The following is a 15,082-nucleotide window of genomic DNA, read 5'->3' as shown; positions in this document are numbered from 1 at the left end:
CAGAGCATCTGCATACAATTAGGTAATATCCATGTGGCACTAACAGGTTTAACCAGTCAGCTTTCAAATTACAACTTTGAGATGCCAAGAGTTAATTTGGAATGGGTCTATAGGAAAATCCAAAAAAATAGTGTTTTAAAATGAGTAAATGGCAGAAATATAAATACAGAGGATAACAGACACTGAAGAAAGAATTTCCACACTGTTGAATGATTACATAGCAAACTAAGTGAAGACTTTGCATGGAATTGTAGGCATGGAATCATTTTTGTAGGGAGTCCACGAAAACTTACGGGAAGAAAGAGGAAGTATACATTATCTATCAATAGTTTATAAAAAGCCCCCTAGGCTTCTTAGAGAGAAATATGTTCATTCTTTGAAAAGTCTGGACGATTAGAATTTTGAATTCAGAATCAGAAAGAATGGAGTATGTTTCAAATAAGAGACAAAAGGAAAAAGAGAAATTGATTTTAAGATAAATACAAAGAAAAGGGACAAAGATGGATACTCTAGCAAATTTTTGGTCAATTAAGCAAATGGGAGGCTTGCTATCAACAGCATAAATGATAACTTGGCATCTAGAAAAATGGAAAGGATGGTTGGCAGATGATAAGCAGACAAAAGATCTACATGATGGTTGTAGCTGAATGTTTTCAATGAGGAGTTGAGCCTTTCATCCCTACTGGAACAGTGAAGAGGTCCTCAGCACCCACAGTGAGGGTAGCTTGGACTCTGACCGTAGCCAGCGCTAATAAGCGCTTAGCCCTTTCTGCTGGGGTGCTGTCAGAGAATGCCTCCTAGTGGGACAGGAATGTCATTCTTCGCTGCCCAGCAGTAATGAGGCCGCCCCCTTCTGTGGTGTCAGTGTGGGCAGCAAGTCATGGGGCGCTCCTACTCCTCCCTGTCCAGGAGGTGTCCCTGGAGGCCTAGTGGAGCTGGAGCCCCCACCTTCACCCAGTATCAATGAGAAACTCCCTCTGTGGAGTCAACAGCAGCCAGGTCGGCTTCCAGGATTTCCACCCCGAGCTGACAGTAATGAGCTAGTAACCCTTCCCCACATCTCCGCCAGAGATATGTTGGAATAAACCAGCTAAAACAGAAGGTTTAAGGTCCAGAGTCTCACAATCACCAATGTCCAGGTTTCAATAGAAAATCAATCATCACACCAAGAATCAGGAAGCTCAAAAAGCGAATGAAAAAAGACAATCAGTAGATGTCACCGTTACCCTCTAGACCCTGGCAATCACCAATCTATTCTCTGTTTTTATGAGTCCGATTCTTTTAGATTTCTCATATAAGTGAGATCACACAATATTTGTCTTTTTGTCTGACTTACTCACTTATTCACTTAGCATGCCCTCAAGCTTCATCCATGTTGTCACAAAAGGCAAGATTTCCTTCTTGTTTTATGGCTGAATATTTCATTATATATGTGTATGTATGTATATACATATCTATACATATATTTACACATACGTATTTTCTTTATGTATTTAATATTTATTTTAAAAAAACACAAAAAATAAGGTATCTGCTGACCAGCAATCAGTACTGTACAATAATACGATACACATACATATACATACATATGCACTATTCTCTGTAACTTTCTATAAATATGCATGATGCTGGTTTAATTTGGCTACGTTTTCTTTCTTTGGATTATGTATACCACTTTTTGGGGGGTGTTAAAATGGTGACATGATGGTAGATGGTGATCATTTTTTTTTTTTGGTCTATAACTTGTTGGTAAAATAAAAAGTTGTCAATTCTTTATCAATTTCCAAAAATGAAATTCAAAATTTACCACTCCATAAATTGCTCAAGTCCTGGAGTGCCATCTCTATAGTTTCTGTTGTACTAATGTAGGTAGGAATGTATGTGTAACATCCAACTAAGAGCTCTGCACAAAGTAGTTGTCATACACATATGGTTACTTAACAATTGAATGAGTTTGTCTAAAAATGGTGGCTAATAATTCTAATACCAGAACAAATTTCAAATATTTTTTTAAAGATTTTATTTATTTATTTGAGAGAGAGCAAGTGAGATAGCGCACCAGCAGGGTAAAGGGCAGAGGGAGAAGCAGATTCCCCGTTGAGCAGGGAACCCAACATGGGACTTGATCCCGAGACTCTGGGATCATGATCTGAGCCGAAGGCAGACACTTAACCCACTGAGCCACCCAGGCACCCCCAATTTCAAATATTTTATAAGTAAGAGGCAATCTTGCTTCCCCACTGCCCAGTGTCACATCAATTACTTACGTAATTGTATGCTGGGAATAATGTTCTGTGTAGTGAAGGAAATTCTAAACTCTGGGGGTACCTGGGTGGCTCAGTCAGTTAAGCATCCAACTTCTGATTTCGCCTCAGGTCATGATCTCAGGTTCCTGAGATGGAGCCGCACATGGGACTCCGTGCTCAGTGGGAAATCTGCTTGAGATTCTCTCTCTCCCTCTCCCCCTCTGCCCCTCCCCACAACTTTGCATGTGTGTGCGGGGACGCACATGCACGCTCTCTTTAAAAAAGTAAAAAGTTAAAAAATAAACTCTAATAAATACCTTTGTGTTACCTCACTCTTCAACTGTAGTTCAGCATTTAATCATCTTAATATTTTAATACCCCACTCAGTTCTTAGTATTAGCCTTTCTGTGTGCATCAGATAAAATGTATTTGTCATATTTGTTATATTAGATGTATTTTTACATATTTCTTTATTAAAATTCAAATTTTTTACATGAATGTTAAAAATTAACATGATATCAAGTAACTTAAAATACTAAGATATTACATAAATTATTTGCTATTTTGTCCATATTCAGAATTAACAAGATAATCTGTTTTTATTAAACTAGTAAATATCTAGTATTTACTTTTTTTTTCAGAGAAAAATAATCAGTGGTCTGTAATTTTCTAAATAGTTCACTAATCACTGTCAATTTTGTAACCTAATGTATTAATTCATATGTAAATAATGCAGATTTAAAAGATAGTCTTCATATGAATAACTCAATATAAAATGTTTCTTCTTTGGGGTGCCTGGGTTTAGTATCTGCCTTTGGCTCAGGTCATGATCCCAGGGTCCTGGGATTGAGCCCCGTGTCAGGCAGGCTATCTGCTCTGCTTGTGTTCTCTCTCTTTCTGTCTCTCTCTCTCTGAAATAAATAAATAAAATCTTTAAAAAAATGAAATGTTTCTTCTTTGAGAAAATTTCAATTTGGGGGATGAAAGATTCTCACGTAATCTAGTGTTACTTTCTCATAAATTCGTATTATCAAATGTATGCTATTATATATACACATTTTCTTTTTAAATTCTCTTATTTGTTATAAGATAATTTTATATAACATTTTTATAGTTTTGTTGTTAATATTCACAACATGAGAACATATTTTACATTTTATGTATATAGAAAGATTTAAAGGACATACTGTATTTTTTTTAATTTATTTTAGAGAAAGCGAGTAGGGGGAGGGGCAGAGGGAGAGAGAGAACCCCTAGCAGACTCTGCTGAGCCGAGCCTGACATGGGGCTCGATCTCATAACCCTGACATCACGACCTAAGCTGAAATCAAGAGTCAGATGCTTAACCAATTGTACCACCCGGGTGCCCCTAAAGTTTGTATTTTAAATGTATTACTTTGGTATTCCACAAAGTATATCAGACCTGAGATTAGAATTAGCAATTATTAAAAATGTTAAAAGTTTTAACATTCTGAACTTAAAGGCCTCTATTAAAATTTTTACTTAAACAAAAGTTTAGATTTTTTTTCCTTATAATGTGATATTTTTTAAATGACTTTTTGTAGGAATGCTTTCTAAAGTAGCTTGAAATAAAGTAAACCCTTAATGATTATAAAATAATTTTCTTCTTTAAATATTGTATTAGTGAAGTTGCTGTTGTCCATCATTAGGCAGTTTGGTTTTTATCTTCCAGAATATTTTATATAAACTAAAACTTAAGAAAAGTCTTTTTACTGTGCATTTTTTGCTATTTTTCAAAATCTGATTCCTATTTTTTTTTTTTTTCTTTAAAGGTGAGAGGCCCTCCAGCTGCAGGAGCATTTAAAGAAAGACCAACCAAGCCCACGGCATTTCGAAAATTTTATGAACGAGGAGACTTCCCAATTGCCCTTGAGCATGACTCGAAAGGAAACAAAATAGCATGGAAGGTAAGTCAGGGCACAGCTGGGTGACCAGCTGGGCTGCTGGAATGACATCTCCCAATGCCAAACAAACTTGGCTAAGTAAATAAACTGGAGTGATTTCTCGGTGAACGGAAGATGGTGGGTAAGCTCTTAGAGAAAGCCCCCCTGTGTCAGCTGTCCACCTTGACTAACCATTAAATTATAGCCTGCAAAAAAGAAAATGACAGAGTTGCTTTGCCTCAGAGAATTGTCTGCTGCCCAATTCATCTCTATTTTTATGAGAACCTGGCAGTGGAGCCTGTTTCAGGCAGTCCATCAAATGATGGAGCTGGTGGCTGAATACAGAGAGCAATAGCCATTTATCTCCCCCAAATTTCACCTTCCTGCAGGACACTTCCAAATGGAAGCTTTAATTACCTAAATGGATAGGTCAAAATTGTCTGCTCCCTGGAAATGCAGAGTGGAATACAAAAGAAGGTTGCTCTGGTCGCTGCACTCTCTCTCTCTCTCTCTCTCTCTGCGGCATGTGTCCGTCGCGGTGGCCGTCATACGGGCCCGGTTAGAGGCTGACCTCCACGCTGAAACCATGACGGCACTGACATTCTTCTGACAAAAGGTTAATTGGCTTCAAAATAAATGTATTGCCTAATGACTCCATTCTAATGTGGCCGTGTTTCTTTCTAAAAGGCTCACTGATGTTATTTGTAAAAACTTGCCAATCTCTTAACGGGAGAAGGCTTTTACATTTAATTTGAAAAACGAATGCTGATCTCTCACCAGCTTCTGCTATTTAATTATTTTTTGTTATCAAGGACCTTGCTTTGGGTGATATTTATCAGCTAAAAGGGCTTCTCTGCCTGAAAACAGAGTGGCACATGTGTGTATCACATCAGGGTGAGGAATGTAAGAGGTGTTAGTCAAATACCATCTCACTAAAGCAATTGACCCACTTAAAGTCCCACAGTAGTGTCTGCAGGTGAAGGCAGGAATTGTTTGTACTTTGTATAAATTTACATTAAAAATTAAAATGACCAAAGTAAAGAATTCATCAAAGTAAATACTTAAATTCATCAAAATGAACCTTTTCCTTCCTGTATGGAGCAACTAAAAGAATTGTTTGCATCATTTCTGGTATGTCTTTAAATGTTTTCATAGAATTATCAAACATTTCTAAATCTTGAGCAGCCGTAAGTTATTCAGTTACTGAACCTAGAATTACTACAAACTATTTGGTAATAGAAATCTGAAGGTGTCCCTGTTATTAAATTTTGTCATAATTTTTTTGAGAGGATGAAGGACATCACTATCTTGCTTTTAATCATTTCTATTAAAATGTGAATTTGTTATGTGACAATGTGCATATAATGAGGAAAAACTTACAGCAAGTATAAGTGATTCAGATATTTTAGTCTTGATGGAAGTACATATTCCCAGAATTTTAGTGTGATTTTGGGTTTGTTTATATTTGATGAGGTTCATGGATTTTGTGTTTACTTGTCTTGGTTCCACTGGGCAGCACAGTGGAAGTTCTTAAAAAGACCCATTCCTTCGGAGTAAAAGAATATGCTGTAATTCTTTTTAAAAAAGCCAGTAGATTTTGGTGTTTTAAGCAATTATAGCCCCTAAAAATTATATCAATAAAAAAATTTATAGATTTAGTTTGACCTGCTCAAATAATCTTATGAGTAACTTTTAGAAGTGTCAAGAGACTTGGAAAAATAATGAAAACATAGGATGAATAATTTTGCTTTATCTTTGATAATCCGTCAGAAGGGATATAAACTACTTTTCTTTTTTATAGCTTTATTAATTCTTTTAAGTTACTATTGATGATAGTCCTGATTCAGCAAGCTAAAAAGCCCAAATAAAAAGGAAGCAATTTATTTGCTGCCAGTGGTAAAATAATAGCATACATTTAAAGAAACATCTTATCCTATAACCTTTAGGCTTCCGCCAACCACATCATTTGTACTACTCTAATATTGAAATTAAGATGTTAAAATCATTAAGGATAGGCCTGTAAACAGTCTCTCAATATATCCATATTTATTCCTTGGTACATGTGCTGTGGGAACAACCTGGTACTTGGTAGGGGGTAGAGGGCTTCTTTAGGACACCATACCTGAGGAAGGGGCCTTGAATGTTGAAGGAAGCAGGACTATTACCCCCTCCCCATACCCCAGGAAACAAAAACAAAACAACCCCTGACCCTGCACTGTACTTCCTTCCTGTGTGCGGACAGAGCACAGGTCTCAATGTCACAGTTCACCCCCTGGTGAAGGCTCCCGAGTAACTAACTCTGTTTCCCAGGAAAATACTGGTCCCCTCTCCATCCTCCTTGTGACACCACTGGGACTCCAAGAGGTTTGTGAGTGCCTGAAATGGCATGTGTAATGAAGTAGTAAGAAGTGGTATGTCTTTTATCAGAATTTCCTGTGACGCTGAAATCCTTAGGAGCCACTGTCCCGAAGCATGATGAAGGCTGCCGCAGCATCTGAGACTCAGCTACTCTGTGGAGTCGCTGATCCTTGCTGCCCACGACCCCAAATTCCCTGTCTACCTGTCCTAGATTTAGCGACCCCATCATCGCTGTATTAGAAGTCACCATATAGTCTTCAAATAACAAAGGCGCTCTGTGGTAACAATTTACAAATGACTGGATAAAGTCAGAAAATAGAAGAGTTAGATGTAGGTAAATGTCTTTGTACATTTAGATTTTTCAGCCCACATCCTGAACTGCCACCCTAGTTTAGGGCCCATGAAAATGGTTATTTGTTCCACATGCCAAAACAACAAGGCAGACCAAATGCCATAATCTGTGCAGTTCGGTCTATTCCTCATGGTATCGCTAAAAATCAGAGCACTAAGACAACTTTCTGCAGTGGTTAAAATGTTCTACATCTGCACTGTCTAATAATTACAACTAGCCATATGTGGCCATTAAGCACTTGAAATGTCCCTAGTGAGACTGAGGAGCTAAATTTTTAATTTTAATTAATTTTAATTTAAATAGCCACATGGTTACCATATTAGACAGCACTGCTCTCCACTAAGGTAGTGGCAGTCAGAAATCAATGCCCGAACCTGCTGGCCAGATAGAGGCCTAGAGCTCTGTGCAGATTACTATGAAAATGAAAAAATAGGACTGATACATGCATTTTTGTCATGGCTGTCTATGCTTATCATATATTCTTTGGTAAACATGAAAAAAGTTTTGCAAAATTTTTGTAGTGAAATTTTTCCATAGACTGATCAGTGGCAAGTTAATTATCTATTAAAAATGAATAGATCTGATCTGGAATATGAAATCTACCAGGCAAGCTCTGGCACTTTTTTTTTTATTTTTAAATACGCATTTTCTAAATATAGCTAAATAATTATTAATTACTAATGGCTAAAGACATTAAAAAACAGTAACGACTTAAGCAAAAAGTTTTAAATGTTTCTTTTTTCTGCCTTTTCCTCGACTCTACCAACATTCAGGAAACATGACATTATTCTATGGCTGATATCTTCAATATCCAGAATGTAGGCAATAGAAGTGAAAAACAGCTAAACATTCTGGATAAGTTACAAAGCAGATAATTAGCATGAACAAAGGACATTCTACAGTTGTGTTTGTTTCCACATCTTAAATTTCCACATGGGAGTAGGAGACTTTACTGTGAACTGTCCTCTCAAGTCTGCCTCCCAGCATCCTCCATCCCCTCTCCCACACCCTTCAAGTTTCCTCAGAGTTGTCCCCTCCTCCTCTGCTGCCTCCTCTTGTCTCTTCCTGTCCCCCCTCCTCCCACTCCTCCCCCTCCCTTCCCTGCTCTCCCTCCTCCTCTTCCTCCTCCTACTTCTTCCTCCCCTTTCCCTTCCTCCTCCTTCCCTCTCTTCCTCCTTCCTTTCCTTTTTTGTTTGTTACTTCCTTGAATGTACATTTTTGCCTCTAGTTTTCCCATGGTCAATTTTGGAGAAGGAACAGGAGACCATTCTAATTCTCTATTTTGGGGCTGAAGTCGTCAGGAGCAGTCACCCAAATGAATGTGAAATGGTAATTGTTATTTACACACTTAATGAGGAGCAGAAATACAAATCATAGGTAACACATGAAATTCACTGTCTTATAAATTCTGATTCTAAACCATCATTTTAAAATAGTAGGGCAATACAAGTTATTTTAAAATAGCCACTTTTATATAGACCTTGGCAGAAGGAGTTGGAGAAAAATGTTGGAATCACATTGGAGTTTTTAAAAATCAACTGTATGGTATTATAAACCATTTATTTATTTTGGAGAGCTATAACTACACTAAGGTGTCTCTAAGTTTTTTGGCATTTTGATTTAGTAGATACTGATAGAAATCCTTTCTCCACCTGTCCATGGTATGCTCTATGACAGAATATGGCATATACTAAGAGACTTGTTTTCACTGAATTTCTGATGAACATGCCTAAAGACGTCCCAGGTATTAGATAGGTTTGGATAAGAAATAGATAGCCTATAATTGTCTTTGCCAAATCAGGATATAATAGAAACCCTTTTTACAAATGCAACTCAGAGAACAAACATCCACATTGCCTTAAAAAGGGAAAAGCTCAAAATGGGCTTTGTAAGCAACATATAATCCCTCATTTTGTCAAGGTTGTCACGGGCATTGTCCAAAGTGGCATTGCTTTGCAGCGCATTTCTGCATTCTTGTTTTCTCATCCCTTATTGAATGTGTATATAAATGATTCTAGTAACCTGTTATACTGAACTAAAATTAACAAAGCCAGAGCTGATACACATAGGCAGGTACAGGTGAGAATGGGCTTTAGGTAGCCTCTACTCACCGCCAAGGATGTGATCTTCCTCACAGGTCTTTTGGCATCATGAAAGCATCCTTCCCCTGAGGTTAATGTATTCATTGTAGTTACTCGTTGGTCAAAACTTGGATCACACAACTTTGTTTTTCTATTAAAAAGTGACTTCGTAAATTGACATTAATTAGGTAACTAAAAACACATTTTTCTAATTTTTAAACAATGAATTATACATTTATATAAAGAACTATAAAATAGAGAAAGCATATAATAAGAAAAGTGAAAGAAAATGAAAACCAGATAGGGACCTCCAGTGGAGCCAATATTAGGATTAATAAAAATGACATATTCTGAAGTCTTCTAAGGTAGGAATCTCTGTATTTCGGTTGGTTTGCTCATTTTTCCCAGCGCCTAGAACAGTATCTGGCACAGAGTTGGTGCCCAGTGATATGTACTGAATGAGTGAAAGCAGTCTAGAGTATATTGATTATCTTCAGGTTTTACTTCTCTAGACACTGTTTCATGATGTGTCTCTTACTCTGTAGGCTTTCCTGTCTTCATCTGTAAGTGAAAACCATGTACTAGATGATTGGTATGGCCCCTTTTTAATTATGGGAGCTCTAAGAAATTTTGTTTCATAATTATAAAAATAACTATAATTTGCAATGTCCATGAAATATTTCAGGGAATGAATATTGACTAGAAATTCCAGTAAATTTGAATGCATAGTCCCCAGAGTTATATGCACTAGTTTTGGTGGTTTGGATTTTTTTCATGAAAATGCTCCTTTGGGGATGCCTGGGTGGCTCAGTTGGTTAAGCGACTGCCTTCGGCTCAGGTCATGATCCCGGAGTCCCGGGATCGGGTCCTGCATCGGGCTCCCTGCTGAGCAGGGAGTCTGCTTCTCCCTCTGACCTTCCCCTCTCTCATGTGCACGCTCTCTCTCACTCATTCTCTCTCTCTGAAATAAATAAAATCTAAAAAAAAAAAAAGGCTCCTTTGATTATATGTAAATGTTTTCCCAGTGAACTGATTTTTAAAATTTCTTAAATTTCAAAATTGCAAGTTTTTACCTTTCTAAATGACTAAATATATATGTCCAATTTTAACATCCAAGTGAAGAAAATGCTGCACATAAATGAATTCTCAAATTCATTTTTTAAAATTTCTGACAACAGTGGTCGGACCACACCCTCAATCCTAGGTTGACTCTTTGCTAATACTTGGGCATGACTCTTTACAGTTTCTTCTCAGAATGTTCTTTTTCTCAGTTCCTTTCAGTTCTTAGCAGCATTGGTATTCATGAACTATAAAAAGCTCTGTCAATGTGACTGTTTTCATTGACATAACTGATAATTTCCTACTAGGAAAAACAGTTATTGAATATAATTATTATTAAAATCATGCACTAATTTTCTTACGATTAAAATCAGCCCCAAACCATGGTAGCTCATTATCTGTAAATAGTACTGCATTTTAAAGTAAGTCACTCTGTGATATGATACCTGATCCGTTAGTTCTCATTACATTGTTCTCAAAATTCTATAATTTTGATTAATCATTAGTCCTTTGGTGCCTTCAATTTCTTAATGTTTCAGTTTCTTAAGGACTAAAAGAAAATTGATGTTTTATCTATACCGACCCTCTACCCCAGGTAAAACCAATGTTGATTTTTCACATCTTGTAGGCAAATTTATTTGAGAGTTGCATAATTTGTTTCACATGAAGAAGAATGAATGTTCTCTTGGAATTGTCCTGGGCTTCTGTTTCTTTTGATAACTGCCAAAGCTTGGGTTTGGATAGCAGGCCTTAGTAGAATTTGTAAGGCAAATTTTACAAAAGAAGTGACAATTTACCTGATTTTTGTACAAGAGAGCTGCCACGTTTCCACTATTAATTCCTCTGTGATTAATTAATAGAGCTTATTCTAGAGGTCTTGAAAAAAAAAATAATCCTCTGGCAATTACTGTGCTGTTCTGTGTTTTTTGGAGGAGGGGACTGCATACACAATTAATGCTATTCTTTTATTTGATGTAAATTGCTATGTCTTAAAAGTGTACAGCACGAAAAAACAGCCATGTATCAGAAATAACTTTAATTTAAATTGGTTAGATGACCTCTGAAAGCTAGATGAAAGATTTTCTGCTGAATGGGCTGGTGCTCCCTGCTGCCTATATAATTTATGTGAGAAATTAGTGCAAATGGTTCACTTTTATGGAGCAGTGCTGCTTGTAGCAAGCCTGCAGAAACAATTTTCCCCCAAGCCTCCATCTGTTCTTCAAACTAGGGCATATGCCATCTCATCGAGCTTGAAAGTCAACTGATTTATAACTCCTGGAAAGTGCAGAGATTGAAAAGAAAGGTCGACCGCGGCTCTGTGACAGTGATTTGGTAGGCACCAGCTGAAGACAATTCACATTACCAGGGGCCCAAGGGAAGCAAGCCATGTTGTAAGCTTCGGATCTCGTAGGACTGACAACTGGAAGAAAAACAAATCACTCCTGCTTTTTATGTTAAACGACCCCCTGTTGAAATGTAGGAGCGGTCTTGGTGGTGTGAGGGGGTCAGAGCTGAGACACTGGTGTCACTCACTCTCCCATGAAGAACTGGGCCAGCTTCCACCCTCCCGGTGATTCCCGCTGCCTGCCTTTTCAGGAGTATCAGGATGCGAATCTGTAAACTAAAGATGTGTGTTGTTGCTTGTTAGAAAGTTCCATTTGGGGACACAAACCGATGATTTTTCTGTATCTGCCTGGAGGGCAAATCTCCAGTTCTATTCCAATTAGTAATTTAATGACTGGCTCCCACTCTGTCTTATCACTTGTCACATATCCCTTTTCTTTATTGAAGCACTTTTGAGATCAAAAGTTCTTTGACAGATGACAAGTGGAATCAGATTGATGGTACGATAGTAAAAAAAAGAAAAAATCAATGTTTGTTTGATGCTTTTATTTAGAGTGGTCGAAGTGTCTCTCTACATTTGAGGCTTCCAGATATTGAGTGAATTTTCAGCCCCCTGCAGTTGTATTAAAGTTTCTCCTTTTCTTGTAGGTCAAATCTAAATAAAGTGTTACTGAATACTGATACCAATTTTAATCCATATTGGAGGCAGCAATTTTAGGAAATCACATTTTACCTTTATCAAAAAGGTTATCCTGACCTTGAAAGTTGTATGCAAAAATCAGTACTGATAGGATAATCAGTTGAATTCATGTAAAAAAAAAATCATCCTTATCATTACTTACAGAGTTCTATTCTCAATATGAAATATATAGTTATCTTATAAAATAAGAAAATATTAGGAAGTAGATGGAATAAATAAATCACCCACCATTCCACCATTCACTGAATGCAACTGTTAACATTCTTAAAAGTATTTCTGTCTTATCTTTCCTTTTTGCCTAATTGAGGTCATAGTGTATACAGTACCTTGTAAAAACTATTTGTCATTATATGGCATGTAACGATGGGATGCACTTATTAGATTTTTCTGATTTTTTTGTTAGATTTTTCTGATTTTTTCATATTTTAAAAGTAATAGATGATTATTTTAGAAAATTTGGAAACCAGATAAAATGTATGCAGAAGACAGCATTTATTCTGAGATAACTTTTAGTAACTGATGTTTCAGTTCAGGCTTCTACATGGATGCTTTTAACTTTGTTGAAGTTGTGTTTCATAGGATGATTTTTAAGGGACTCAGGGGAACGTTCAAGGACCTAATTAGGAGAGGAGATTAATAATGGACGTAACTGCCACAGGAGTATTAATAATTAATAGTTCTATCCAGCAACAACAAAAAAGACAACCACAGTTTTATATGCATTTTTAAATTCCCAGTGGTCATCTCTTGGGTAGTGACACACATGGCGTCTCCTTTAGCAATTCTTACACCACAGTGACACACGGAAGTGTGTTTGTCTTTGTGAACATGTGGTTAGTGCATTTTTGGAGAAGAGAAACAGATATTAAGAAAAATTTTTATTAACTATGAAACACATTTCTTGCTATTGGGAAAAGCGCAAAAATGGACAAAGGCACTACACAAAACCATTATAAAACCAGTCTCTGCTCCCAATCTAAGACACACCCCTAACAACAACAAAAAATCCTGCAGAATTTCCAAAATTGTGTTCCAGTCTGAACAAGGGAAAACACATAAAACTTTGAAGGCATACATTTCCATTCTTTGAGTTCTTATTTAGATTCATCGTTCTCTGTGTTCATGTATATCTTTAAGCAATTTTATAAAAAGCAGGTACATGGGTTGGGTATTTCTGAATCCTTGAATATCTCAAAAATATAATTTTTCAACTTTCATGCATGCAACACAATTTGCTTCATATTAACATTCTTAAATTACAACTGTTCCTCTCCATACCTCTGAAGAATGTAACATCATTACATTCTAACATGTGATTGCTAAGAAATTAAGACCGGTCTGATTTTTTATTCCCTTGGTCTGTTTTTGTTTGCTTGTTTATTTTGTTTGGCAGCCTGGGTAATTACACTATTTTTGTATAATTAAATGTTGCTTCCATGTGTATATTTTGTTTTCAATGATTCTTTCATATAGTAAGCTTATTCTATCTACTTACTTGAAATTTTTTCTCAAGTGAGGTTTTTTTTTCTGTAATGTCATTGATGATTTTTTTGTTACAACTTTTTTCTTTCTTAAAACAAATAAAGAGTGTAAACATATTTTATCCTGTCATTCCTATCATTATCTCCCTCAATATTTTCATCTCTTTATTCACTTTTTAAAAACTTTTATGAAAGCTTTCTTATATTTTCTATTTTCTTTAGTATCAATTTGTCTATCACTGCTTCAAGTTCAAATTTGACTTCCACTGCTATATTTAGTCCTACAGATCTTTATATTGCTCATTTCTTCACTCATATTGGCTTTAAAATCATAGTACAAGCAAGTTTATCATAAATAATGTTCTGATTTATTCATATTTTATAACCCAGATTAGCAAAAATAAAAAATATGGGCCAACCACAATCCCACAACCGTAAGGTAGCCTCTACTAATTTGTTATTGTGAACTCTTCATACCCTTTTTTCTCTGCATTCACAAATCTGTGTATGTATGCAAATTTTTAAAAAACATTTTACTCATACTTCATAACTTTTTTCAATTAATTACAAATCATAACCATCTTTCCACATCAGTGAAGGTGCACTTTAAAAATCATTTTGGGAATCTCTAGAGTGCTCTACAATTTAACCAAGTCCCTATTGTTGGATATTAATGTTTTTCTTAGATAGTAATGCTTTTCTCCAACCTTCTGCTAATATAAGCAATACTATTATCAGCATCATTGTCCATATTGTATACATTGTGTCTTGCAAACATGTCTGATTATTTCCTAAGGGTAAAATCTCATTTTCTCTTTTCCTTGGCCTGTTCTCAACAAATGGATTTCTGCTTTTCTTCTATAAAGAGGTTGGGCTTTGTGAATCTTTGAGCACGCCCATTTATAAAAATCACTGATTTCTGCAGTAATGAATTTAAAGGGGCTTTCTCACCATCTAAATGTATAAGATGATCTTCCATTTCATTTTTTTGCAAGATTCATATATTACTGTTTATTTATCTTCAGTTTTACCTCAGTCTAGAATTTGTGTTTGCTGAAACGTAGAGCATGTGGTTGTCCTTGACCTCACTCACTCTGCTTAGGGACAGGTGAGCTCTCCTTATCAGCATGACTTAGGGAGACTGCCCAGCTCCTAGCCAATACCGTGTCTGGTATGAACATGCTTCGTCTTGTCCCATTCTGTTGGCCTTACAGGGACTCTCTGTGACTTCTGACAGTAAGATGGATGGGTTAGGTAAACACATACACTCCTGAAAATGCACATGCACCCGGCTGTGTTTTCCTCTGGGCTTACCTGCAGCATTTTACTTGTGGGGCACGCTGTTTTCCAGGGTGCAGTGCAGTGTGCTACCAGGAGTCTCTGTCCCTCCTTCCTGTTTACAGGTTTTCTGAGAGTCGGCCGCCAAAGGATGTAGCAGTGGTACCGACAGAGATGAGGATAGAAGTGGATAGCTTTGCCTTTGTCTTTGTCTTAAAAAGCAACTACTTCACAGCAACAGGATGGTGGCTGACTCCATGCCCGCCCCCAATTGAGTTT

At 36.6% G+C, this 15,082-nt stretch overlaps 1 protein-coding gene across 2 annotated transcripts in view; it reads left to right on the top strand.

The window, feature by feature from the left end:
* The window catches only part of PACRG (parkin coregulated), a 511,451-nt gene that overhangs the window by 73,517 nt on the left and 422,852 nt on the right, over nucleotides 1–15,082 (top strand). For both annotated transcript variants that reach the window (XM_078054491.1, XM_078054490.1), the window contains exon 2: nucleotides 4,040–4,174. In XM_078054491.1, coding sequence (XP_077910617.1) covers nucleotides 4,040–4,174 — 135 coding nt within the window. The remainder of the gene's footprint in view (nucleotides 1–4,039; nucleotides 4,175–15,082) is intronic.

The sequence above is a fragment of the Halichoerus grypus genome, chromosome 9, assembly GCF_964656455.1.
Source record: "Halichoerus grypus chromosome 9, mHalGry1.hap1.1, whole genome shotgun sequence".
NCBI classification, from domain to species: Eukaryota; Metazoa; Chordata; class Mammalia; order Carnivora; family Phocidae; genus Halichoerus; species Halichoerus grypus.
Note: the sequence above shows the minus strand (reverse complement) of the source record. Positions and strands in the feature narration are given on the sequence as shown.